At 51.2% G+C, this 25,372-nt stretch overlaps 1 protein-coding gene across 2 annotated transcripts; it reads left to right on the top strand.

Annotated features, from left to right (window-relative positions):
* The first annotated feature begins 11,147 nt into the window (after window positions 1-11,147).
* Window positions 11,148-25,329, top strand: MATK (megakaryocyte-associated tyrosine kinase). 2 transcript variants are annotated; one of them, XM_064396355.1, is made up of 14 exons: window positions 11,181-11,300; window positions 11,442-11,474; window positions 20,825-20,881; window positions 21,097-21,210; window positions 21,362-21,477; window positions 21,834-22,053; window positions 22,917-23,010; window positions 23,103-23,168; window positions 23,312-23,411; window positions 23,498-23,582; window positions 23,762-23,835; window positions 23,940-24,135; window positions 24,473-24,559; window positions 24,672-25,329. In XM_064396355.1, exons 3-14 carry the CDS (start codon window positions 20,873-20,875, stop codon window positions 24,852-24,854), a joined length of 1,344 nt encoding a protein of 447 aa, XP_064252425.1. In that variant the 5' UTR covers window positions 11,181-11,300; window positions 11,442-11,474; window positions 20,825-20,872; the 3' UTR covers window positions 24,855-25,329. The 2 variants fall into 2 exon arrangements, with proteins under 2 accessions (XP_064252424.1, XP_064252425.1); XM_064396354.1 differs by lacking the exon at window positions 20,825-20,881 and having other exon boundaries at window positions 11,148-11,300.
* Window positions 25,330-25,372: the final 43 nt, after the last annotated feature.

The raw sequence follows: 25,372 nt of genomic DNA, 5'->3' as shown, positions 1-25,372 counted from the left end.
ATATTAATTGAATCTTAATTTCTTGGCTGTAAGAGGTGCTGGGATCCAGCACACCATTGCCTCTATACATTAATGTCTGTTAGAACCACAGTGAAATTTGGAATGAATTGGTTAGAGATTAAGATATTTGTGTTGTTTCTGGTGGGTTTTCTGTTGAATTCGCCCTCTTGTGTGAGGAGTTATTTTGGCTAGATTATAGGAAGTAATGCTGGTGACATGGTGTGGCATGAGTCACACAGTGTGTTTTAAACTTCACAGTGAGGTCTGGGCCAGTATATTCATTATCTGAAAAATAGACGAGCAGGGAGGTGACATAATCCACAGTTCTGTAGGGCACATGTGAGGAGTTACAGGAAGCCATCATGCATGATTGAATAGTTAACATATAGAAGTAAAGCCTGGGGGAAACTCTCCTCGCTTTTCCACAAGATGAGAAACTATGCTGGCCATTACCACCCAGGAGCAAAATATTGGAGTTTATGATGTTGCAGAGCATTAGCTTATAATATGTCAGACATCAAGAACAAAAATAGAGGACAGAGACATTATGCTACTATTTTATGTAATTATAGTGATTCACCTGCGCTCAGGATACAGTTGGCATGCAGTTCTGTTCCTCTTGTCTTCAAGACATTGCTTCACAGGAGGGGTTGTCAGGCCCTGACACAGGGCAGAGGTGGAGTCTCTATCCCTGGATGTGGCACCTGAGGACATGGGTTAGTGGTGAGCATGGTGCTGGAGCTGGGTAGACGGTTGGACTTAATGGTCTTAGAAGTCTTTTCCAGCCTTAACAATTCTGTGATTCTTGGAGAAGTTATCTAGGAAGTGGGGAGGGCTTGGGGCTGGTGACTATAACAAAAAACATTTTTGATAATCAAAAGCAGAGCTGCCACTGCAGGAATGGCTGAGCAGGCTGGAACTCTTCAACCTGGAGAGATGATTTAAACCAAATACTGGATCTGAAATGGCACAAAGCCACTGAATAGGAACTGATTGTTTGCTGTACTGCACGAGCTTGGCTTGCCAGTGAGGCTGTGAGGAGATGGCTTCCACGCAGAGGGAGGGGGCGAGGATCCTGGGAATAGGCTCTGTATCTGTGGGATGCTCAAGGATGTTTCGCCTACAGAAAGTTAAATGGGAAAAAAAAGCAGACTGAGCAAGTGCTCAGAGATGTTCTGAGCTTTACCAAAGGACAAATTATGACAGGCTTGGGTTATTCTGGGGGCTGACAGTTGAAGCAGAGGGACTTGTGAGGGAGGATTCTGTGCTGCCTCTTTCCTCAGCATTTGCTTGTAAGCACCATTGGAGACAGGATATCCTGCTGGACAAACCTGAATGTGTCTTGGTTTCAAAGACAGGTGTCTGCCAAGGATACACACGAGCAGCTGCCCCAAGCAGCCAGAGACGCTCCCTCCTGAGGGATCCCCTTCCCAGTGAGGTGGGGTGTTGGAAAGGTCCCAGTTCAACAGCTGCTCTTGAGAGCAGCAGCCCACCCCAAGGAGAAAGCCGTGCAGGACAGAACTCGGCGGTGGCAGCGAATTCTCCCTGCAGCCCCAGCCTGACCGGCTCACCCGCGGCCCGAGGGCGAGCCAGGAGTGAGCCCAGCCCCGGGCCCAGCCAAGGCCTCGCAGTGTCTCTGCCCTTCCCAAGAGAAAGCCCTCAGCTAAGGGGGGGTAGGAAAAACTTTGGAGCACTGTACAGGGGGGTTTTGTATGTTGTACAGGGGGGTTTGGAATTCTGTACATGGCGGTCGGGAGTCCCAAGATGGAGGGATTTGGGCGTGCCCTGTCCTTCTTCTTTCTTCTCCTTGGCATTCATGTTCAGGATGATGTTGGCACGTGTGGATTGGTTCATGGTGAAGGTGCACTTGCCAACAAGGGCGAAAAGTATTGGAAATAGAAGGTAAATATCTAATACGTAGTTTTCACTATAAAAGAGACAACCGCCCCGTGGGCGGGAGAGAGTGCCCTTGGCTGTCTTGCTGATCAGACCTCGGCTGGACAGACAGAAAAACTTTGTAGATAAGGAACAATAAACTCAACTGAAGACCGAAAGAGTCCAGACTCCTTCTTCGAGAGCGCGGCCTGCCCAGAACCACCTTTACCCGTGCTGGGGCAGAGACAAGTGACAGCCGACCCCGGCACCCTTGCCTCTCCTCCTCCTCCTCTCAGCACGTTTTTTGTCTCTGAAGTATCGCCACTGACCATCAGGCAACAAATGGGAGAAAATTCCCTGACAGAAAGAAAAATAAAAGGAAAATTCCTAACCTCCAACAATGCGCTTATTGCCAGGCAGTACCTCTGTGACTTCACACAGTCGCTTTATCACCACGGCATGATTTTCCCCGCCGCGTGGGCGTTGCTGCGGCTCCCTCAGCGCTGTGCCGGCCGGCCGGGGCTCCCTCTGCAGGCCGCGGAGCGCACCCCGCCGGGGCCGGCCCGGGCGGCGTGCCTCCGGGGCTCTGCGGGCACAGATGCCATCGGTGACTGATGTTTTCAGGCTGGTGGCCAACAGTCAGGGTGCCAGGGTTTGCTTTGCCTTGGCAATGCAGCCCGTGTGGAGCTCTGGCTCCATGACAGCGATCAGGGTACCTGAGCCACAGAACCGCAGGATCTGCTGAGCTGGAAGGGACCCTCAAGGATCATTGATCCCAGCCCCTGGCCCTGCCCAGCCACCCCAACAGCCCCACCCTGAGCAGCCCTGGCAGCGCTGTCCAAACGCTCCTGGAGCTCTGGCAGCCTTGGGGCCGGGGCCATTCCCTGGGCAGCCTGGGCAGTGCCAGCACCCTCGGGGGCAAGAACCTTGCCCTGAGCTCCATGCCAAGCCCTGGCACAGCTCCAGCCCTTGGTGGGCTCCTGGCCCTGTCCCAGAGCAGAGCTCAGCCCCTGCCCCTCTGCCTGCCCTGGGCAGGAGCTGCAGCCCCCAGGAGCCTCCCCTCAGTCTCCTGTGCTCCAGCTGAACGAGCCAAGGGCCCTCAGCCGCTCCTCAGAGCCTTCCCCAGCTCCGTGTCCCTCCTCTGGGCACTCTCCAACAGCTTTGGATCCTTCTGATCTCGTGGTGCCCAAAGTGCCCCAGCCCTGGAGGTGAGGCTGCAGAGCAGAGTGGGACAGTCCCCATCCTTGACTGAAGTGACTAAAGGAGTTGCTGTGTGGGGGATTGATCCCAGGCCTCCGTTTTTCAGGGATGAGCTTTTTTCAGTAATACATTGGGTTTCAGTCCATAAATATCTCTAGGCTTTGCCAGAGTTAATGAGTTATAATGAGTTAATGAATCAGCTTTGACTCTCTAGTAAATGTCAGAAGTTTTAGACTTCAGCACCTCACCTGCTTCTTTTGAATGGTGAGATGATTGTGCTTCTTTTTTATCAGTGTTCCAGATCTCTTTATTTCTAGAGAATCAAAATTAACAACTCTTACTTCCACACTGCCCCCCCCCCCCGCAGTTTCAAAATTACCTTTTTTTAAATTAATACCTGTCATGCTGGGAAGAATATTGGATTGTGTAAGTTTAAATGAAGTATTACAATTTGCTTTAGAAGTTTGCAACATAATCTAATTTTGGGTTGACTCAAACTGGAAACCGTTTGGAAATGAAATGGATCTCTGATAGGAATGAATTAAAACCACCTTCTTGCTCAGAGTTGCTCTCAGTAATTCCTCCTGTTTCCCTGCTCCCCTGGAGTGAGCACAAGTATCCTGTTCCTGCTCCCCACCCTTTCCCTTCGAACATCACAAAGGTGTCCTTAGGTGTTTTTCTAGGAACAATTATGCTCTATTTGAGGCAGAATAAGAAATTGAATTGACGAATTGTCTACTCTCTGCCGTGGCAGTCAAATAAAAACAACTATTTTTTACTACAGTTTGCTTAATTCCTCTTTTTTCTGTTTTTCTGTTGGAATTCTGTATACAGGATAATTAGTTGTGAACAGCAAACATCTGTGAGCAACAGTGAAGAGCAAGCAGGACCACTGCTGCTGGAATCCAGCATCCATGGCTTGTGTGTGTCTGTGTTTTATCTGAAAGTTCTTGCAGTGCAGGTAGTTGGTTCCCATTTTAGACACTTCAAACAACTTCCTTCAGTTGCGGAAGGGCATGAGCTTCCTGCCCAGAGGCTCTTTCTGGAGAAGCTTCTCTCTATGTAAAGAGAAAAATAATTTATTCAGTGTAAAATTACAACCTTCTTGCTCAAATGTCTCCTTCTTGTCAGAAATTCAGTTCTCATTAATATGTTCTGTTTAATGTATGTTCTGCAGTAAATCTGCTGGATGGATTTGGAACCACCTGGTCCAGTGGAAGGTGACCCTGCCCGTGGGGAACTGGATGGGCTTTAAGGTCCCTTCCAACCCAAACCATCCCATGATTCTGTGATAATCATGTCTCCAAACAGGATTTGAAGTACCTTGAGTGGATAAGCAATATCTTTCCATTTCTATTTATTGAGAGAATGAGATGAACTGTGAACTGTAAGTATTCTTCCTTAATTTCTTGAAATTATGCTAGAACAGGTGATATTCCTGTCACACTGAATTTGAGGAATTAAACTGTTACAGAATTAGCATTTCTCCCTTTTAAGGTGTGATGAATTTTATCTGACTCCATCACTGATTTTTTTTTTTAATGTGGGGCGAGCAGGGAGGGGAAGGTTTCAACAGATACAGACTTTGAGAGACTCTAAAAATACCTTCCTTAACGTCTATATATTGAAAAAACAGGAGTTAGTGAGCAGGATTATTAGTAATTAAAATTGCTGTATTTGTCCTGTTGAGAAAGCAAGAAGTGCTAAAAACTGGCTCATATTTCTCTTTTCCTCTGAGAATTATTTTTAGTAATGAGAAATTCTTCAGGTAAAATGCAAATATTTCTATGATAAGTGTAGTTTTGTGGAATAATTATGTGCTGTTTTAGAACTTACAATTAGATGATTTTTCTTTTTTCACCTGAATTCTTATGATTTTTCTTAAATAACCTCCTTTTATTTTAAGGAGCAATGTATATTGATGTGCTAAACATCTCTTTGCTAACGTAATTGGTATGAAAGAATGGGAATACATCTTTTGGGATGCCTTCAGGCTGGTTACTGATGTGTCCACTGATGCCTGGAACCAGGCCAGCCTCCCTTGGAGCGTGTGTGGAGCTGAGCCAGCTGAGAGAACAACCCTCGAGGGAGGATTCCCCCTCAGCTGGGTGGCTGTCCCCGTTTGCCACCTCAGTGACAGCTGGTGGCTGTGGTGGGACAAAAGGGCAGTTTGCAAAGAGCTACAACATCTCACAAGTGTTAAACCCAGGAGTTACCACATCTAAAACTGCACATTTTTCAGAGCAAGTACGTGATGTACCAGCAGCTGCCTGGCCTCTTTGAACTTTGCTCTAAGCTTCTTGTAGTGCTCAGTCTGTCCCTTACTGCGAACTCCAATGACAAACAGGCTGGGGCAGAAGGGTCTTTAGGTCTTCATTCTTAGTAAGGTCAGTGCATCCAACCAAGCACACGTGCCAACAGTGTTGTCACCTGGATCTAAACCAGCTACGCCAGGTGTGCTCTGCAGGGCAGCAAAGAGCTGATGACACAGGCAGGTTTCCACATGGGGAATCACAGATTGCTGGGTATCCTGAGTGGGACAGGACTCACTCAGTCCATGCCACATGCAAGCCAGGACTGGACTGTTTGTATAAAATGAATGGGTTCTGTGTGAATTCTTGCAGTAGATGTCAGATGAAGTTTACAAAATTCACAGCAAGTTCACAGCAACTTGACACTGTGAGAGCAGGGTGCAGGGCAATGGAGCCCCTAGGAACAGAACACCAGAAATCCCTATTTGGTTGACAATTGTTCAAACAGATTCATGCAGAAACTTTAATCAAGAGTTAGGTTATATATTAACTTGGTGGTAGCTGATAGGATAAAAATACAGCCCGAAGTTACCTTAGATTATTATAATGCTAAAAAACAGCCCCTCAGGGAAATTTGTCTGTGTGAATCAGGGTGTAGTGAGCTGGATTAAGACATCAGATGCACATTAAGAATTACGTGATGGAAGTGTGAGTGAACAATCACCTGTTTCTGTGTCATTTTTCTGTGTTACCTTTTTGTATACAAGCCTGTGCTTGTTTCCCAGGTGTGCCAGGATTGTGAGGGCCCTGGCACCTTGTTCTGCAGGGTGGTGATAAAACCCAGTATCCTGACTCGGCACATGGGCTGGCTCTTGCACATGGGGTGACAGAACCCAGCTTTAGGAACACCAGCAGTGTGAGGCAGTGAAGGAGAAACTCATCAAACCACCACTGCTCGTGAGCTTTTTATACACTGCAGGTTTTAATGTGACTCCAAAGGGTGTTTTTTTTGTTTTTAATCTGAGCATTTAAGAAAATTTTCCATTTATATTCAGAGGACACAATGTTTAATAGAAAAACAGTACTTTCATTGAAAGGGAAATGAATCTGTTGCCCTGTCATACCAGGGGCATTTAGAATGACAAAAGTGCAACAAGAAAGGCGTTGTTCAGCAGGCAGGAAGCCGAGGAAACACGAGCCCTGCAGGATGCAAACCACGTCAATGTGGGCTCTGTGGTGTCTGCTCGGTGGCTGCAGGAGCAGGTGCGAGCGTATCCGGGGAGCCCCGGGAGGTGGGACACGATTGTGGGGCTGTGAGCACCACAGAGCCTGTTCATGTTTCAGGGTGTACATCAAGGAAAAGCTCTTTCAGAAACATTTCTGAAATAAAACTGTGGTAGAAGTATATGCTCTAACTCAGTTCACAGCAGTAAACGAGCTCTTGGGACAACCTGGCATGATCTCTGTTGCTTAGCTTTGCCAAAAGTTCCTAGCTTAAAGTTGTCATCTGTGCTATGAAACCAAACCATTTCACAAAGGTTTTCTATCACATTTTTCTCAAAAGTTAGACTGCTGTTATAGTTAACAGGGAAATAAAGTTAACACTTCAGAAAAACCCAACAACTCAAGCAGAGCACAATCAAACCTCAAGTGTTATTTCTTAAAATATTATTGAAAATTATTTGCAATTGTTGTTGACTGTTCAAGTTGATGTCTCTAAAAAGCTTTTGCTCCAAGTGTTCATTAATCTTTGGACATTGTACTTCATGTCTTCTCTGAGTTATGGCTTTGAAAATGTCTGACCACGAGAATTGTCAAATTTTTCATGTGGCTTGGGAAGAAGATCATGCACATGATCACAGTGTCATTCAGAGCTGTCTTTACTGGAGTTTTTCCCAGTGTCTACTTCTATCCCAGAGCTATTACAGCAGGGTGCCAGTACTTACTCCTCACTCTTAGAGGGGCTGTGACAGGTCTGTTTGTCTGTGGGACCAGCTGAGCATCTGAAGTTACTCAGCACTTACTGTTCTTTGCTGAGGCTGGAAAAGTGGCATGAACAGAAGTTTAGCAGCAGCTGATCCTGAGAACTGCACAGAGGAAGGGATGCTAAAGATGGAGAAAGTGGTGTGAGCTATAACCCATTCAGAAATATTCTGCAATATTGAAAACATCTGATTTATAGCATCATGGAGAAATTCATGTCCAATTGTGATAGAAAGCTTAAAATCTCTCGGGCCTAACTACAGCTTTGTAGTTGATATAACCATCATTAAAGAAGTAGTTACAATTAAATTTGTATTTGCAGCACACAAAGATTTTGGGAGAGTGCCTTTTGTTTTGAAAGATTTCTTACCGTAGGAAAAATTTGGAATCATGGAATGGTTTGGGTTGGAAGGGATCTTAAACTCATCTTATTCCACACATGTTATGTCCCTGGGCAGGGACACCTTCCACTGTCCCAGGCTGCTCCAAGCCCTGCCCAGCCTGGCCTTGGGCACTGCCAGGGATCCAGGGGCAGCCACAGCTGCTCTGGGCACCCCAAGCCAGGGCCTGCCCACCCTCACAGGGAACAATTCCTGCCCAATCTCCCATCCAGCCCTGCCCTCTGCCACTGGCAGCCATTCCCTGGCTCCTGTCCCTGCAGGCCTTGTCCCCAGTCCCTCTGCAGCTCTCCTGGAGCCCCTTCAGGCCCTGCCAGGGGCTCTGAGCTCTGCCTGGAGCCTTCTCTTGTCCAGGGGAGCAGCCCCAGCTCTGCCAGCCTGGCTCAGAGCAGAGGGGCTCCAGCCCTGGCAGCATCTCCGTGGCCTCCTCTGGCCTGGCTGCAGCAGCTCCACGTCCTCCTGCTGCTGTTCCAGGGCTGGGGCAGCTCTGCAGGTGGGGTCTGAGCTGAGCACAGGGGCAGAGGGGCAGAATCCCCCCCTGCCCTGCTGCCCACGCTGGGGGCTCAGCCCAGCACAGGGGGGGTTTCTGGGGCAGTGCCCATGGCCGGGGCAGGCTGAGCCTCTCACCCACCAACACCCCGAGTCCTTCTCCAGGGCTGCTCCTGATCCATTCCCAGCCCATCCTGGATTTGTGCTTGGGGTTGCCCTGACCCAGGTGCAGGAGTTGTGCTTGGCCTTGGGTGAACTTCATGAGATTGGCTCGGAGCCACCTCCAGCCCCTCTGTGCAGAGGTTCTGACTTTGCCAGGTGTGCCCCCTGAGCATGGCCTGTTGCACACTGGGGAGCCTGAGTGCCAGCCAGGTGCTCAAGCAGAAGCTTTTACTTAACAAAGCAATGCTTTTAGCAAAGGTATTGCTTCAGTCTTGGGTTAGAGGTTTAAATGTCAGTAATAAATTTAATCCACCAATGCCAGCTGTTCTAATAATTGCTTTAATGAGAATGAATAGAACAAATTGTGGAAGATTTCATAGGAACAATCAGCTGTCAATAGTAGGAAGGATTTTTAACTTAAATGCTATTAGGGATGTCTTCCTAAATAGCTAAGAATTGAGCTACCGAGCCAGTTTTCTTCATTCACAAACTGCTAAAAATAGAGGAAAGAAGCAGCAAACTTGTGAAAAGAAGGTGACAAAACTGAAGCAGACTACAACTGTCTTTGAAAGTGTACCTTGAGGCCTGCTGGGTGTACATCCTGTTTGACATGACTGAGTAGGAGAGGTTGACACTTTCCTTGCGGGACAAAATGCTGTGTGAGGTTTTTGATTTCACATATATTCATCATGATTTTTAACTTTTTTACAACATTATTTTTCAACAATGCTTGATCAAGCTGTTGAATTTATGCCATGCTGGTTTATTTTGTGCATAAACGTGTTACTCTGATTTTTCAAATACACATTTGTGCCCTTTCATGTAGGGTTTTGTATTAGTTGGGCTTTTTTTTTTTTTCTGTGTGCAAATACTATTTTCAGTGCTGGGACAGATGATGACACATTTAGATTATTTGCATTTTGTGAATTCCTGAAAATGTTACTTTGCTTTTATTTATGAAATCATACATTAATATTCAAAATCTAAATTAAATCTTCATTTCCAGTGAGATCAGGTTTTGTTCTTCCCATTCTTACTTTAAGCAGGGGCAGATAAAAGAAAAAAACCCCAAATGCAAGTATTATTTATGCCTGGAAAATGCCCATGATAACACAGGCAGGTGATTGACTGGCAGCAGGAAGGGGTGATAATCTTCCAGAGAACATACCTGAGTACACAATGGACTCTAAAAAATCTGCTATAAGAAACAATTTGTTAAACAATTGCTATTTCCCATAAGCTTTAAAATTAAGACATTTCCATCGTGGTGACAAACCCTGTCATGTATGTGAATGAATTGTGCTCCAGTTAAACTGTGCTCTGTTAAATTCTCTCCAGTTAAATTTCTCAGGGTTTTCAGCTGGCTCTTTCTAGAGCCCTTTGCAGATTCAATGGATGTTGCATTTCCTTCTTGTCTTGAATTGCTGTGTAAGGTGGCTGGGAGCTTTTAAAGTCACTGTTACTCAGTAGGGTGGCAACATTTTATTAAGGAATAAGTATGTACACCTTGAGAAAATACATCCTGGTGAGAAATTCCTGCTGTCACTGTCATGATTATTTATCCTGAGGGATGTGCTTTGTGTCTCAGATTGGAAACGGTGAAGGTTAAAATATCCAACTTCCCTGTAAGCTCTGAGTGCAGCTGCAATGGGTTTGTGTTTAGTATTCAGACAGCAATGCCAGAATCCTACACTCAGATAAAAGATGTGACAGGAGGTGGGGAAAAAACTTCTCCTCTTGCACTCGGCCATCACACTGCAGCAGGTGAGTGATGGGAAAATGCCAGGAAAGAACAGAAATATCCATGGAGACCCCCGAAAACTCCATCTCAGTGACAGAGGTGATAGATTCAGCTCTTGGTGTGCATTTGAGGTAGAATTTCTTGTATGATTACTGCAGTTAAGAAGATTACCAGGCAGCTCTAAAATCCTGCGTGCACTCGGTTGTCTGAGAACATCAACATTTTTAGAAAAGAGCTCTGAAATCAGCTCTTCATTCTCCTGACGTTCATCCCAAGGAAGCTCTGCCACCAAGGTCAAGTTGAAGAGTTGATTTGTTGGGGGTGTGTGCATTTTGGTGATAAAAGATCAAATATAATTTCTTACTTGGCTATTTATGTAATCAAAATTCCCACAAAAGTGGATACATTCCCACTAGTTTGACAACCTGTGACAAAGGAGCCTAGTAATTAATTTCAAAATGCTGCAAACCCCAAGGCAGAGTCCCAAGAATGGGCAAATGCCCAGAGAAGTAGCAAGGTTTGGTAAAAGGGAAAGCATGTTTGTCTGTTTTTTTACTTCTAACGTGTCACTTTAATCCTCTCCAAAGACAATGGGACTTTTTGTAAACAAGGATTTAAAAGAAGGATTCAGGGAGAGCTCAGAGTCCCTTCCAGTGCCTAAAGGGGCTCCAGGAGAGCTGGAGAAGTTTAGACAAGAGCCTGGAGGGACAGGACAGGGAAGGGTTTCCCAGTGCCAGAGGGCAGGGCTGGATGGGAGATTGGGCAGGAATTGTTCCCTGTGGTGATGGGGAGGCACAGGGGTGTGGGGTGAGGGTGGGCAGGCCCTGGCTTGGGGTGCCCAGAGCAGCTGTGGCTGCCCCTGGATCCCTGGCAGTGCCCAAGGCCAGGCTGGGCAGGGCTGGGAGCAGCCTGGGACAGTGGGAGGTGTCCCTGCCCACAGATGTAGAATAAGATGAGTTTAAGATCCCTTCCAACCCAAACCATTCCGGGATTCTGTGATTCTATGGATTTTTCAGAACTGTATTTCCAGCCCCAGGCACTCCCACTTGACTTCTACAAAGCTCATGTTGCTTTTCGGAACACTCACAGTTGTTATTTATAGAAAAGCTTTTATAGGGAAGTCTCAGATGCTGTAACTGTGGGCTCATTCCAGAGAATCTAAAGCTCAGTTGATCAGCCTTTCACATTTTCTTACTTCAGGTAAAGCAAGATTTCAGAATTATTTAAATAGTTTTTAAGCATGTTTTTAATTGTTTGCCTGCTGATGTTTGCTGTTAAAAACCTGACTGCAATGTATTAATTTTTGTGATGGGTTTCCTTTCTCATCTCTTGCACTGACAGATGAATCTGGACTGCAAGATCCCTGTTAGGAAGGTAAGCTGGATGCTTTAGAGACTGTAAGCTGCCAGGAACTCTTTACTGTAGAAGAAGAAATTCTTCTCTGTGAGGGTGGGCAGGCCCTGGCTTGGGGTGCCCAGAGCAGCTGTGGCTGCCCCTGGATCCCTGGCAGTGCCCAAGGCCAGGCTGGACAGGGCTGGGAGCAGCCTGGGACAGTGGGAGGTGTCCCTGCCATGGCAGGGGTGGAATGGGATGGGTTTTAAGGTCCCTTCCAACCCAAACCATTCTGGGATTCAGTGACTCTGTAATGAAATGATGCACAGGTAGAGAAGTGCAGTTAATACCAGTTTGCTGAATGTCCCTGACAGTGGGATACTGAAGATTCTCTCTGCAATTAACACTTTTAAACTACTGAGAGATGTGGACTATATTTAATTTATTATTATACTTCTATCATTAATAACACCAGAAACTGTGTTGATGTTGCTCAGATTTAAAGGGAAGGGATTCATCAAAGTGAGAGGAGCATAGAACCATAGAAAATCCTGAGCTGTAAGGGACCCCCAGGGATGCTAAGGGCAGCCCCTGTCCCTGCACAGCCACCCCAACACCCCACCCTGAGCAGCCCTGGCAGCGCTGTCCAAACGCTCCTGGAGCTCTGGCAGCCTTGGGGCCGGGACCATTCCCTGGGCAGCCTGGGCAGTGCCAGCACCCTCGGGGGCAAGAACCTTGCCCTGAGCTCCATGCCAAGCCCTGACAGGAGGGTCCTGGTTCATTTGGTTCTCCACACTGACAGTGAGAGGCTGGGATGTCCCACCAAAGGAGAGTCCTCCTGTCTATAAATGAAATGCTTCATGTGCTCAGTGGTTCTACGTGCCATTGACTCCTCTGACCCATTTTTTTTATTGCCTATGTGGAAAACCAAAGAATTTATTGTAGCACATAAAATTGTGCAGTGCATGACTCAAGCCCTCTCCCATCCTGTTTGCTCAGTTCTTCTTGGTTTGATATGCAGCAGGAAAGGTCATTTACATGTAATTACTTTTTTTTTCATTAACAGTTGCAATTTTCTTGACTGTGCAATGAGAGCATTGGCTTTCTTGATCAATATCAAATAAGCAAACATTAAAATCCTACAGTTGCTCATGTTAAATATGATGAAAGGGAATTCAGTTTGAGATTAAATTGAAATTGCAGTAGCCAGTCTTGCCTGAAACCTCTGTGACTCGGGGCAGAAAGTTGATGAGGAAGTCTTCAGCTTGGACACCAGATTCTTGGTTTCATATTTTCAAAGGCACTGGCTACTGTAGCTTTAGGTGAGGTTTTGCAACATAAGCTTAATTTCTGTGTATGGTGTAATGGTGGTGATGAACTTCTAAATAACTTAGAATTCCATCTTCCATTGTGTGTGGGAAGAACTGCAGATTTCTGTGTATTTCCTCCATATAGCTCCTTTCATTTCAGTTGGGTCACCATTTTATCTCCTCCTTCTCCTGGCATGGTTTAAAAGCGATGGTTTTGAGGGGAAAAAAAACATAATCAGGGCACCTGAAATCTTAAAGGAATACATTTGATGCACAAAGTAAAAAGAAGAGCAGAGGGCAAAGGAGGTGGAAGATTTACAAACAAGAAATGCTGCATAGTAATCATATTGCATGTATGAAATAATGCTCATATGATTGCAATTTTTACCTGTAATAAGTCCTGAGTTAGTCTGATATCTTGTACAACCCCTGACGGGACAGTGGAGCCAGCTGGGGTCAGTTTGCCAGGTAACAGATTACAGGACAAGAAGAAACAGCCTCAAATTGCGGCAGGGGAGGTCTGGGTTGGATATAGGGAAAAACCTCATAGAAATGTGGTCAGGCACTGTCACAGCTGCTCCGGGCAGTGGTGGAGTCACCACGCCTGGAACTGTGGCTGGGGCACTTGGGGACATGGGTTAGTGGTGAGCATGGAGATGGTGCTGGGCTGATGGCTGGACTTGGTGATCCTGGAGGTCTTTTCCACCTTAATGATTCTGTGATTCCATAACCATTACAGAAATTGCAGCGTTGTGTAAGAGTTGAGTTGCCTGTAGCAACAGTTCCTTTCCTTCTGTTATGTTTCCTTCCCTCCCACTCCTTGCTCTAGAAGAAACTCTTCCCACAGCAAAACATATAGAGAGATATAATAAAGAAAAAAAAAAGAAATAAATCCCACACACACTCTGGTATCATGTGTATCCTTTAAACATTTTGTCACTTTAGATTTCTGCCCTCTGGCCTGAAGTGCCTGAAGCTGCCAGGTTTTGCTGTGTGGGTTTGGGGTTTTCCCCCCACCCTTTGGAGCAGGGGTCCTGGGCTCCAGGGGCTGTTTGGGAGCTGTTTGTACAGCGAGGTGCAGACATGGAGACGCTTCCTTCTCAGTGGTTTGGAACAAAGCTGACCAAGCTGTAACACAGCATGGTGCTGTCATAGTGGTACCTGGAAAAAGAGTGCAATGGAGAGAACCAGAGCTGTCACTTGGGTTGTTGGATGTGACACCAGCAGACAGCAAGAGAATTGCCACAGGCTTCAGCTTCATGTATTTGTTGAAAGCTGGGAAAGCTGGGGGTGTTCAGCCTGGGGAAGGGAAGGAAAGGCTCTGGGGAGAGCTCAGAGCCCCTGGCAGGGCCTGAAGGGGCTCCAGGAGAGCTGCAGAGGGACTGGGGACAAGGCCTGCAGGGACAGGAGCCAGGGAATGGCTGCCAGTGCCAGAGGGCAGGGCTGGATGGGAGATTGGGCAGGAATTCTTAGCTCCCAGGTTTCCCAGAGCAGCTGTGGCTGTCCCATCCCTGGCAGTGCTCAAGGAAGGCCAGGCTGGATGGGACTTGGAGCAATGTGGTCTGGTGCAAGGTGTCCCTGCCCATGGCAGGGAGTGGCACTGGATCTTTAAGGGTCCCTCCCAAAAAAAACCATTGTGGAATACTGTGATTCTTAATTTAAAGTTCCATTTCAAATCACTCTTCACATTCCTTCAGGCTTTTTGGAGTATTTTTAATGGCTTTTTAGAACTCAGTGAAAAACATTGTTTCTGCATTGTTTATTGTGAAAGGAGGCTGTTTTTTCTTAGAGTACATTTCTGGGGGGTGTAAAGAAGGTTCTGTTTAGATATTCTGGGCCTATTCATAGGCCATACAAAAATGTATTGGAGAGAGATGTATTTCAAAGCTTCCATAGATGTTTACATAGATGCATTGTTTTATAGAATCAGAATCCCAGAATGGCTGGGCTGGAAGGGACCTTAAAGCTCATCCAGCTCCACTGCCTGGACAGGGCTGTTCCACTGTCCCAGGCTGCTCCAAGCCCCATCCAACCTGACCTTGGGGTCCAGGGGCAGCCACAGCTGCTCTGGGCACCCTGTGCTAGGGCCTCAACACCCTCATAACCAGAAATATTTTTTCCTAATATCGCTGTTGTTCAGTTTAAAGCCTTTCCCCCTTGTCCCATCACTACATGGCCACTGTATGAACTAACCCAGAGCAGCATGTCCTGAGCTCTGCTGGAGCTGGGGCTGTCCCCCTGTACACTCAGTGCTGCCATAACCTCATGCCTTGATTGTGATCTTTTTTACCATCCAGTTATCATCCTCTGTTAGTGGTAAGCCAGAAAGATTAGGAAGGGTTAAAATATCCTGAGCACTTTCTATCCTGATCTAAGTCAGATCAAAAGAGGATGAAAAGGTTCATCTGCTGCAAAAATATTTCCTCATTAGAAATTAGGAAGTAAAACCATTGGATACTGCTACAAGTGCTGCTAGTAATGGGAGCCAAGTTGTGATGCCAGATACTAAAGATTTGAACTGATGGAGCAGTCCCCACTCAGGACAAGGGGCAAAGATGGCTGAAAAAAACAACCACATGTGGGACAAGTCTCTGTGTGCTGCCTACAACCCACCAGCATGGACACTGCAGCCAAGGCCTGGTGTGTCCCCATAAAACAGCTGCCCTGACATGGGGGCTGGGAGTCACCAACTCGCGAGTTCAGCTGCAGCTGAGCATCTTCCCTTGTCCCTTGAGCATGCCCAGGCTCTGCTTTCCTGCTGGGGCAGAGATTTGGGCATTGTTATTTCCTCTGCACAGGTTTAGGGAAAATTCTCTGTCAGCACTGCTCCATGGGGCTGCTGGGGACAGAGGGGAACCCCTCCTGGAGGCAGCAGTCTGGCTCCTGGTGATGCAGAGAGAAAGATGCAGCTGTACAAGAGTGCCTGAACCAGTGCTGGACACAGCCCCTCGCAGAAGAGTGAGCTTAAGACATCACCTAAAGCTTATTCAGGGGGAAAGAGCCTTTCAAATGATCCTCTCTGCAAATAAACCAACAATCACCTGCAGAGCTGCCTCCAACTCTGTGGCCCCAATACCAGAAGGAGGACGTGGAGCTGCTGCAGCCAGGCCAGAGGAGGCCACGGAGATGCTGCCAGGGCTGGAGCCCCTCTGCTCTGAGCCAGGCTGGCAGAGCTGGGGCTGCTCCCCTGGACAAGAGAAGGCTCCAGGCAGAGCTCAGAGCCCCTGGCAGGGTCTGAAGGGGCTCCAGGAGAGCTGCAGAGGGACTGGGGACAAGGCCTGCAGGGACAGGAGCCAGGGAATGGCTGCCAGTGGCAGAGGGCAGGGCTGGATGGGAGGTTGGGCAGGAATTGTTCCCTGGCAGGGTGGGCAGGCCCTGGCTTGGGGTGCCCAGAGCAGCTGTGGCTGCCCCTGGATCCCTGGCAGTGCCCAAGGCCAGGCTGGACATTGGGGTTTGGAGCAGCCTGGGACAGTGGAAGGTGTCCCTGCCATGGCAGGGTTTTAGAAAGGGATCTTATTCAAGGTCTCTTCCAACACCAATCATTCTGCGCTTCTGTATTCTGTATTTCTGGGTGGAAAAATGAACCTTTGCTATGATAAAGCATGTTTTAACTGAGTGACGTTCCCTTTAAATGCTGGAGATTGAATGTCAAAGACATGTCTGCTTTTATGACTTATTGCCCTTTTCTGGTTCCCTTTTTGAAGGTTTGAAATGCAGGGCAGACTCCTCAGGCTGGAAGGTACATTTCTGGTGAATCCCAAGTCAAGAGGACTGAAAGGGGTTGAGTTGCCAAAAGAGAGCCTGTGGGTCTGGGATTGCTAATGCCCAGATCCTGCTGAGGTGACAGGAGGTGTGTTTTTTGTACAAAATGTGTACTCTTCCTGATGAATATTGTTGCCCATCTCTGCACCTCTAAACTCTGCTCCTTTGGATAACTTGGATTTTGCCAGGAATGGCACTGCTCAGTAATTTGTTCTGTAGGATGTTGAGCCTTGCTCTCCCTGGCCCAAATGCAGAATGCCAGGAGGAAAACTGGCGAGTAGCCAAAGCCTCAGTCTAGAACGTGAGACAAAGGTTCCCATCCTCTTCCCATTTACTCAGTGACTTGGGAAGGGCTGCACAGTCCCGGTGTTTTGGCTCTGTAGCTTTGGGAGGTTCAGCAGTACCCACCGAGCCAGGCGCTGCCTTTGCTGCAGCGGAGAAGGGAGAGGGCAGTGCTGAAGTTCCGTGAGTTAAAGGTCAGGCTCTGGCTGGGTGGCATGGCCCAGGATGGAAAGGGGACACCAGCTCAGGCAGAAGCACGTGGGAATCTCTGCTGGCTGTGCAGCAGGATGGGGAAAACCCATTTATTATGTCTGAGGGAGTGGCTCCCTGTGTGTGACGCCGAGTCCTTTGGCCGTGGTCATGTCCGTAACAACAGCCGGATGTGGCAAAACCCAAAACCACAAAACATTGCTGTTTGTCACAGGGAGCCTGGTGCAGATCCTGGGAGTGCAGCACAGAGCTGTAAGGATGAACTCATGTGTTTGTTCTCCAGCCTGAACAGACCAGGTTTCTAAGGATCCATCCCTACAAATACAGGGAATAATGCAAGCAGTGCTCCTGGGGATACAGTCTGGCTTGAATGGCTTTGGAAAGTTATTTGTGTATGGAAAAATATAACCAGGACCTGAAAGTATCTGCTAATTTGGATTAGTTTTCTTCTACACTGCCTTTGCCCTTGAATTGCCAATGTTTTCTGAAAGCTTGAAACACCATTTTATTTTTTTTTAAAGTACACCCCAAAAGATCCCAAGATCCCTGAATGAATCTGGTGCTTGGCTACAACCACATTTTCTTCTTTTTCACCATTTTGCTCAGAATATTGGAAGTGCTGAACATTAGTGCAGAACTGGTGTCTGGTTTTGTGGCCGGGATGACAAACTGCGGAGGTGGTTATTCCTTCCCCACTCTGTGGATGCTGCAGGATACAGATAAGCTGCTTCTCTTTGACAGCAGTACTCATTTAAAGGTTTCTGTGCCATTGCCTGTCCCAACCCGTGGTGCCTCTGGATTGTCACCCCCAGAGGAGCAGTGAAGAGTGGCCGTGCTCCTGGATCAACCTACTCCGAGGCTGACAGAGTCGATGTTGAGGCAAAATTACACCGGGAATGCCTGGGCCCAGCTCCTCCTCCCCTGGGACTCAGTCCCCCTGGAGAGCTGTTGCCACCAGAGGCACTCCATTGTCCCTGCTCTGGCCAGGCCAGCAGTGGTGACAGCAGCTGTCCCTGTTTGCCGGGGTACTGATTCCCCACAGAGTCACAGGGGGAGGATCTGGTGAGCTCCAGTTCCCTTCTAGGGAGGGCGTGTGACTGTGCCCTCAAAGGGCAGAAGTTGCTCTCAGTGTTGTCAAATAATGAGTCATTTCTGATGGAGTTTGAGGGCGCAGGCGGCGCCAGCGCAGGGACCGCCCGGGCGCTGCATCACAGCCCCAGAGCAGAGAAATCAGGAAATCGGGCCCGGCTCTGCCTGGGAGCTGCTCTTGGACGCAGTGCTCGGCTCTGTGCAGGGCAGAGACTCCCAGGAGCTCAGGGATCCAAGTCCAGGCCCAGCTGTGAGCTTCTCTGACATCGCCGGCCCCACATGGGCAGCGTGGAGAGGTAAGAGCCAGCTCCGGGCGCGCTGAGGGCCGGCGAGGCCACCCCGCTGCTGTCCCCTCGGGCAGCAGGGACAGCTGGGCACGGTGCTGAGCGCGGTGGGCATGGGAATGCCCCGTGTCCCCTGCTTTCCAGCAGAGGAGCTGCCCTGTGTCCGAGGGGCCCCGGTGCCGCCGGGGGTTGCTCTGGAGGGGAGAGCGCGGCGCGGCTCCATCGAACCGGGCCGCAGCGCCGGGCTCCCTCTGTCACAGGCCTCAGCCCCGGCACCGCCCTGCCCGGGGTAACTGTGCGCTGGGAGCAAGCTTGAGCTCTCCTGTCCGGGGTTAGGACTGCTCTACCAACCCCCACCATGTTTTTGTGCTTCTCATCCTCACTGCAATCACCCAGGTTTAGCAATTCATAAAAGTACAGAACAGCCCCAAAACAAAGGGGGCAAATATCTTCTCTCAGGCTTTCTGCCTGCACACTCTGCTTGTGGGAACATTCATTCCAGTGATGGGAACCTCATGGATCAAACACCTCCAGGAACAAAGAGCTGCCTTAGGACAAGGCATGTGAGTGTCACCAGGAGGGAGGTGATTCACTGCTGTCCCTGCTGGTGCCTGGGTGAGGCCCTGGCTGGTGTCCAGGCTCTGCTGGCAGCAGGTGTCCATGTGGGGGTGAGTGTCCATCACCCTGAGCCCAGGGCCAGCTGGGCAGAGGAGAAGCTCTTCCCTTTAGTACTCGAGTGGAGGATCTGTCCCTCCCCAGCACCAACTGCTGTCTGCACACAGGGGCAGGACTGGCCAAACAGTTGCTGTTTTTCACCCAAAATGTCTGTCCTGGAGCAGCAGAAAATGAAGGAGAGTTAGCAGGGGTGTGGAGCAGACCCTGTTCTGAAGCTCTGTGCTCATGAGGTCCTCACCATCCTGGAAGTGATCAGAGCTGCACCCAGTCAAGGCAGCCTCTGGCTGTGCTGCTGGGGAACAGCACACAGCGGCTGCCTGTGCAGCCCCAACTTCACCAGGACACATGTGTGCCATGGATGGGCTGCAAGGCAAGGGGATGGCTTCTGCTACAGACAAAACTGCTGCCTTCCAGTACTAACCTTGTAGTAGCTGCAGTTCTCCCTGTTTTGTTGTGGATATGGGCTGGCAGGATCCAGACAGTCCTTAGGTCCACACTGCCAGAGAGGAGTTTACAGCAGTGATGCAGAGCAGTGATTGTGACTCACCTTCCAAAGGAGCAAAGTCATCTCTGCTCCAAGGAGCTCATCCCACAGTATGGGCAGCAGGGCAGGGGGGGATTCTGCCCCTCTGCCCCTGTGCTCAGCTCAGACCCCACCTGCAGAGGTGCCCCAGCCCTGGAACAGCAGCAGGAGGACGTGGAGCTGCTGCAGCCAGGCCAGAGGAGGCCACGGAGATGCTGCCAGGGCTGGAGCCCCTCTGCTCTGAGCCAGGCTGGCAGAGCTGGGGCTGCTCCCCTGGACAAGAGAAGGCTCCAGGCAGAGCTCAGAGCCCCTGGCAGGGCCTGAAGGGGCTCCAGGAGAGCTGCAGAGGGACTGGGGACAAGGCCTGCAGGGACAGGAGCCAGGGAATGGCTGCCAGTGGCAGAGGGCAGGGCTGGATGGGAAATTGGGCAGGAATTGTTCCCTGGGAAGGTGGGCAGGCCCTGGCTTGGGGTGCCCAGAGCAGCTGTGGCTGCCCCTGGATCCCTGGCAGTGCCCAAGGTCAGGCTGGACAGGGCTGGGAGCAGCCTGGGACAGTGGGAGGTGTCCCTGCCATGGCAGGGAGTTGAATTAGATGGGTTTTTAGGTCCCTCCCAAACCATACCATTCCCTGCTTCTATAATCTTCCCAAGGAGGTGACAGTAGAGATGGAGAAAAAGACCCACGATTTTAAATTGCAAAGCTGTCATATGCATCCCAGCATGACCAGCTGCTGTCAGGGACAGCACAGGGACGTTGTGCAATCATCCCACAGCCAGTGCATGTGACAGTCCCACCTCAGCCCAGCCTCGCCTGTGTCCCCAGTGCCAGGCAGCCCCCGCAGCAGCCCTGCTGCATTCCATGTCAGCAGGGCCATGGCTGGTGCCTCTCGGGGCCCTGGTGACTCGGAGCTCCTGAAAGAGGAGGTGAAACAGCAAGTTCCTGATAAAACCACATTACTCCCACACAGCTGTGGTGCTGGGCTGCTGCTGTGCCAGCAGAGCTGCTGAGAGCTGGGGCCCTTCCTTGGTGGCAGAGAGCAGAGTGCTGGTCCTGCTGCCATCCATGTGTGGGACAGGAGTGTCCCCAGGACCCAGCTGGCACAGGCAGAGTTTGCAGCCCTTTCCTCTATCCCGTGGTGCGAGGCTGTGTGAGGGACAGGAGCTGCACTGGCCAGGGGAGTCTGTGGCACAGCAGCCGTGACCTGGGACAAGCCAGCTCAGCCCCGTCCCTCCACAGCCCCTTTGGTTTCTTCTGCAGGTGGCAGCAGGAGAGGACAGGGAGTCCCTGATGCGCTGACGGTTGGCCATGTCTGGGGTGAGCGGGGCTGCACAGGGACACCAGCAATGCCAGCTGGCACCAGGGGACCCTGGTGTGCCCCCAGGACCGAAGTGGGGTGGAGGAGGGCTCATGCCCAGTGCCCCTGGTCCCCAGCCAGGGTTTCAGATGGTCCTTGGGGCTGGCCCTGGTGCCTGGGGGAAGCAGAGGGGTCCAGCTCTCGCTGTCCCTACTGACACTGCTTTTCCTTGCAGAAGCACTGGCCCCCCGGGACGCAGTGTGTCACCAAGCATGACCACAGCAAGCCCAAGCCCCGGGAGCTGGCCTTCCGCAAGGGGGACATGGTCACCATCATCGAGGCCGTGGAGGTGAGACCTGTGGGTGCTCAGGGACACGCTGACTGAGAGGGCATGTCCGGAGTGCGACCCCAGTGCCATCAGCTCAGCTGTCAGAGCCAGCCCCTCCCTTCCCGAGGGATCCGCCCTTCCTTCCCTTGCTCTGAGACCCTCTCGTCCCCAGGGCAAAGGCTGGTACCGCGCCAGGCACAACGAGACGGGGCAGGAGGGGCTGCTGGCAGCCAGCGCACTGCGGGAGCGCGGCGCCATCCGCGCCGACCCCAAACTCAGCCTGATGCCGTGAGTACCGCTGGGGTCACTGGGGGGCCCCGGGGGACCCAGCTGAGCCCCTGGAAGCTGCAACAGCAGATGAGTCCAGCGTGTTCCCCCCATCCATGTTTTGGGGGTGCAGCTGGGGGCAGAGCATCCTGTAGCCATGCCCTGGCGATGGAGGGATTTGCTGGGGTCAGAACCTGGCTTTAAGAGCCCCTAATTGTGCCAGCCCAGCTTGGCTGGATCCCGTGGAGAGGGGTTTCACGCAGTAGGGTCTGTGTAGCTTTGGCAGGGCTCTGCTTTCCCCATCTTGCTGCTGCCCCTGGCTCAGCCCCCTGGCTCAGCCCCCCGGCTCAGCCCCCTCTCCAATGCCCCCTCCTCAGCTGGTTCCACGGGAAGATCTCAGGGATGGAGGCGGTGCAGGAGCTGCAGCCCCCCGAGGACGGGCTGTTCCTGGTGCGTGAGTCTGTCCGGCACCCCGGTGACTACGTGCTGTGCGTGAGCTTTGGCAAGGAGGTGATCCACTACCGCGTGGTGCACGAGGAGAACACGCTCAGCATCGACAGCCAGCAGTACTTCTCCAACCTCATTGACATGATTGAGGTGAGACACCCGGGCAGAGGGTCCCACCAGTGCCAGAGCAGGGCAAGGACCTCATGGGCTCACACAGAGGCAGGTCCTTGTCCTGTTCTCTGTGGTTTTCATTGGTGTTTTACCTGGTGTAATTCTCTATCCCCTTCAAATGCTCATGGTTCCCACTCAGTTTGGGGTGCAGTGGGCAGATCTGGGATACCCTAAGGATGTCTCTGCAATCCAGCTGTGCCAACTGTAGTCACAGTCCCTAGCCAAAGGCCACATTACCCCTATCCCTGCTTATTCAGTGCTTCATATAGCAGGAAGACCCTGGTGGCCTCTGCCTCCCCTGGACTTCGAGGCATTTTGCTGTGTCTCCCTCCACTCAAAGCCCCCTCTCACCTGCTGACCCCACAGGGCTCCCAGGCTGTTGTGTGAGCTCTCACCCCTCCAGTGAGTTTTTCCTGGCGGTCTTTCCCTCACCCTGTCTCCTCTCCAGGGAGTTGCACTCTTGTGTTTTCCTTTTAGACACAACTTTTGGGTGACTCCTTTCCCTTCGCAGCTGCCCTGGCCCCACTTTAAAACTCTGAAGGTTGTCCTGTCCCATCCTATCCCATCCTGTCTGGCTGCATCCTCTCCCATTGCCTCTGCCAGCTGCCCTCAGCTGCTGCAGCACCTGCCAGGGGTTCAACCACACCAGTAGCACCCCACATCCCCTGTAATCCATTGTGGTGTTCCTCTGGCCATGCTCAGAGGGGAGCAAGGCTGAGACATGGGCTGTCCTCGAGAGTGTCAATGGTGCAGTCTCATGGAGCATCCCAAAGCCATTCCTTGGACACCCTGACCCTGAGGGTAAGATCTGGCATCACCTCCACCTGTTCATCCCTTGACAGCATTACATGAAGGAGCAGGGAGCCATCTGCACCAAGCTGGTGAAGCCCAAACCAAAATCTGGGATGAAGTCAGCTGAGGAGGAGTTGGCCAAAGGTAGGGGATGATGGGAGAGGGCTGTGGTCTGCATTTTAGGGACAAGGCCCCACTGGTGGCCCCTGCTAACCTGCCCTTGTGCCCATGCCCAGCTGGCTGGTTGCTGAACCTGAAGCACCTCACACTGGGAGACCGCATTGGGCAAGGCGAGTTTGGAGGTAGGTGAGAGGATGGGGCTGGAGGTTCCCCAGTGCAGCTTCCCCAGATGGCACTGCCTGATCCCGCTCCCCATCTCATGGCATGGGGAGCTCAGTACAGGAGGGTGGGTGTGGGGCTTGTCCTGACTCCCATGCTCTCCCAGATGTCCTGCAGGGCGAGTACTTGGGGCAGAGGGTGGCTGTGAAGAACATCAAGTGTGATGTGACTGCCCAGGCCTTCCTTGCTGAAACAGCTGCCATGACGTGAGTGCTCCATGCAGGCATGGCCCAACCCTGCCTGTGGCCCGGGATGAGCAGGCACCTCCTTACTCAGATCCCCTCCATTCCAGGAAGGTCCGGCACAAAAACCTGGTGTGTTTGCTGGGAGTGATCCTGCACAATGGCCTCTACATTGTCATGGAGTTCATGAGCAAGGTGAGAGTACCTGGCTGCTCCTCAGTCAGTGTGACCCATCACCACTTAGATTTGGGAACAATATCTCTGTCTAGGGGCTGAGTCATCATAGATGCCAGGCACTGCAGCACCTGCAGAAGGCAAAGTCTCCTGGCAGCCCCATCCTGTTGGTCCTGACTCATTTTATCCTCCTCTGTCAGGGCAACCTGGTGAACTTCCTGCGCACGCGGGGCCGGGCGCTCGTCCCGACCCAGCAACTCCTCCTGTTTGCTCTGTAAGTTCTCCTCCTCCGGCGGGCTGGGATCAGGGCCCTGCACGTTCCTGTGCAGCCCCAGGGAACTCTCGGTGACACGGCTCTGTCTCATTCGGTTGTGGCAGGGATGTGGCTCAAGGCATGGACTACCTTGAGTCCAAGAAGTTGGTGCACCGGGACCTGGCTGCCCGCAACATCCTCATCTCCGAGGAGAACGTGGCCAAAGTGAGCGACTTCGGCTTGGCCCGGGTCAACCCCAAGGGTGCAGATGCCACATTGCTTCCTGTGAAGTGGACGGCACCAGAGGCCCTGAAACACAATGTGAGGGACAGTGAGAGGGACAGGGCTGGTCAGGGGGTCCTTCCAAAGCATCTCACACCCTTGGGTTGCCCCTGCTTGTTCCCATTCCCACTGACCCATCCCTGCCCCACAGTGGCCTCTGGCACAGTCAGCCCTGCATCTCCCAAAATTCTGCCTCTGTCCTGAGCAGGCACGCAGTGGGAATTGGGGCAGGATGATGGGACTGGGGGGTGTTCACACCCTGGGGACCTGAGGGGGGGCAGGGGGCAGTCACTGTCCTCTGTCTTGCCCTTGGGAAGCAACGGGGACCCAGCACAGCACTCAGCTGGCTTCAGCCTCCCCTCTCCTGCCACCACAGAAATTCTCCTCCAAGTCAGACGTGTGGAGCTACGGGATCCTCCTGTGGGAAACCTTTTCCTTTGGACGGGCACCCTACCCTAAGCTGGTGAGCTCTGTGCCAGGTTACACCCCACTGGCACTGGTGGGACAGGGACATCCCACTGCTGCCTGAGCAGAGCAGGGAAGGGGGTTGCCAGCTGGCTTCTCCATCCTGGCAGGCTCTGAAGGAGGTGACGGAGCTGCTGGAGCAGGGGTACCGCATGGACCCCCCCGAGGGCTGCCCGCCCACCATCTATGCCCTGATGAAGAGCTGCTGGGAGCTGGAGCCAGGCAAGCGCCCATCCTTCAAGAAACTCACAGAGAAGCTGCAGAAGGAGCTGAAGCACCTGAGGGACATTTAACCCCCATCCTGCTACTAGGACACAGGACCTGAAGTCCCTAGACCCTCCAGCGTTGGGAGTGGCAGCAGGGGCCAGGAACAGGAAGGCCTGTGGTGCTGCTCTCTCCCTGTGGAGATGGGGCAGTAGCCTCCCTCCATCTCAGCATGGTCCTTCTACCCACCACACAGCCCAGAGAAGGTTGCCATGGGATTGATGTCCCCTGGCCCACCAGAGTGGGGAGCACAGACCCCAAGGGAGCCAAGCCCACATCCCCTGTGCTCAGCCCCAGGAGCAGATGCTGCATGTGGGGTCCCTTCAAGCTGTGACTCCCAGTGATGGGAGACAGGACTGGACATCACCACTCACTGGAGGATGAGACCCCACCCTGACTCAGCCCTGCCCCAGTGCCCAGCCCCACACGGGGATGCTGGCACAGCCAGCTAAACCACATGGATTTGGGCTTTTTGATTAAACCAAAGAAATTCGTTCAACAGCATCTTTAAGCCTCTGGGGTGAAATCAGGCCTATGTCTCACTTGG

Source organism: Passer domesticus, chromosome 21, assembly GCF_036417665.1.
Source record: "Passer domesticus isolate bPasDom1 chromosome 21, bPasDom1.hap1, whole genome shotgun sequence".
NCBI classification, from domain to species: domain Eukaryota; kingdom Metazoa; phylum Chordata; class Aves; order Passeriformes; family Passeridae; genus Passer; species Passer domesticus.
Note: the sequence above shows the minus strand (reverse complement) of the source record. Positions and strands in the feature narration are given on the sequence as shown.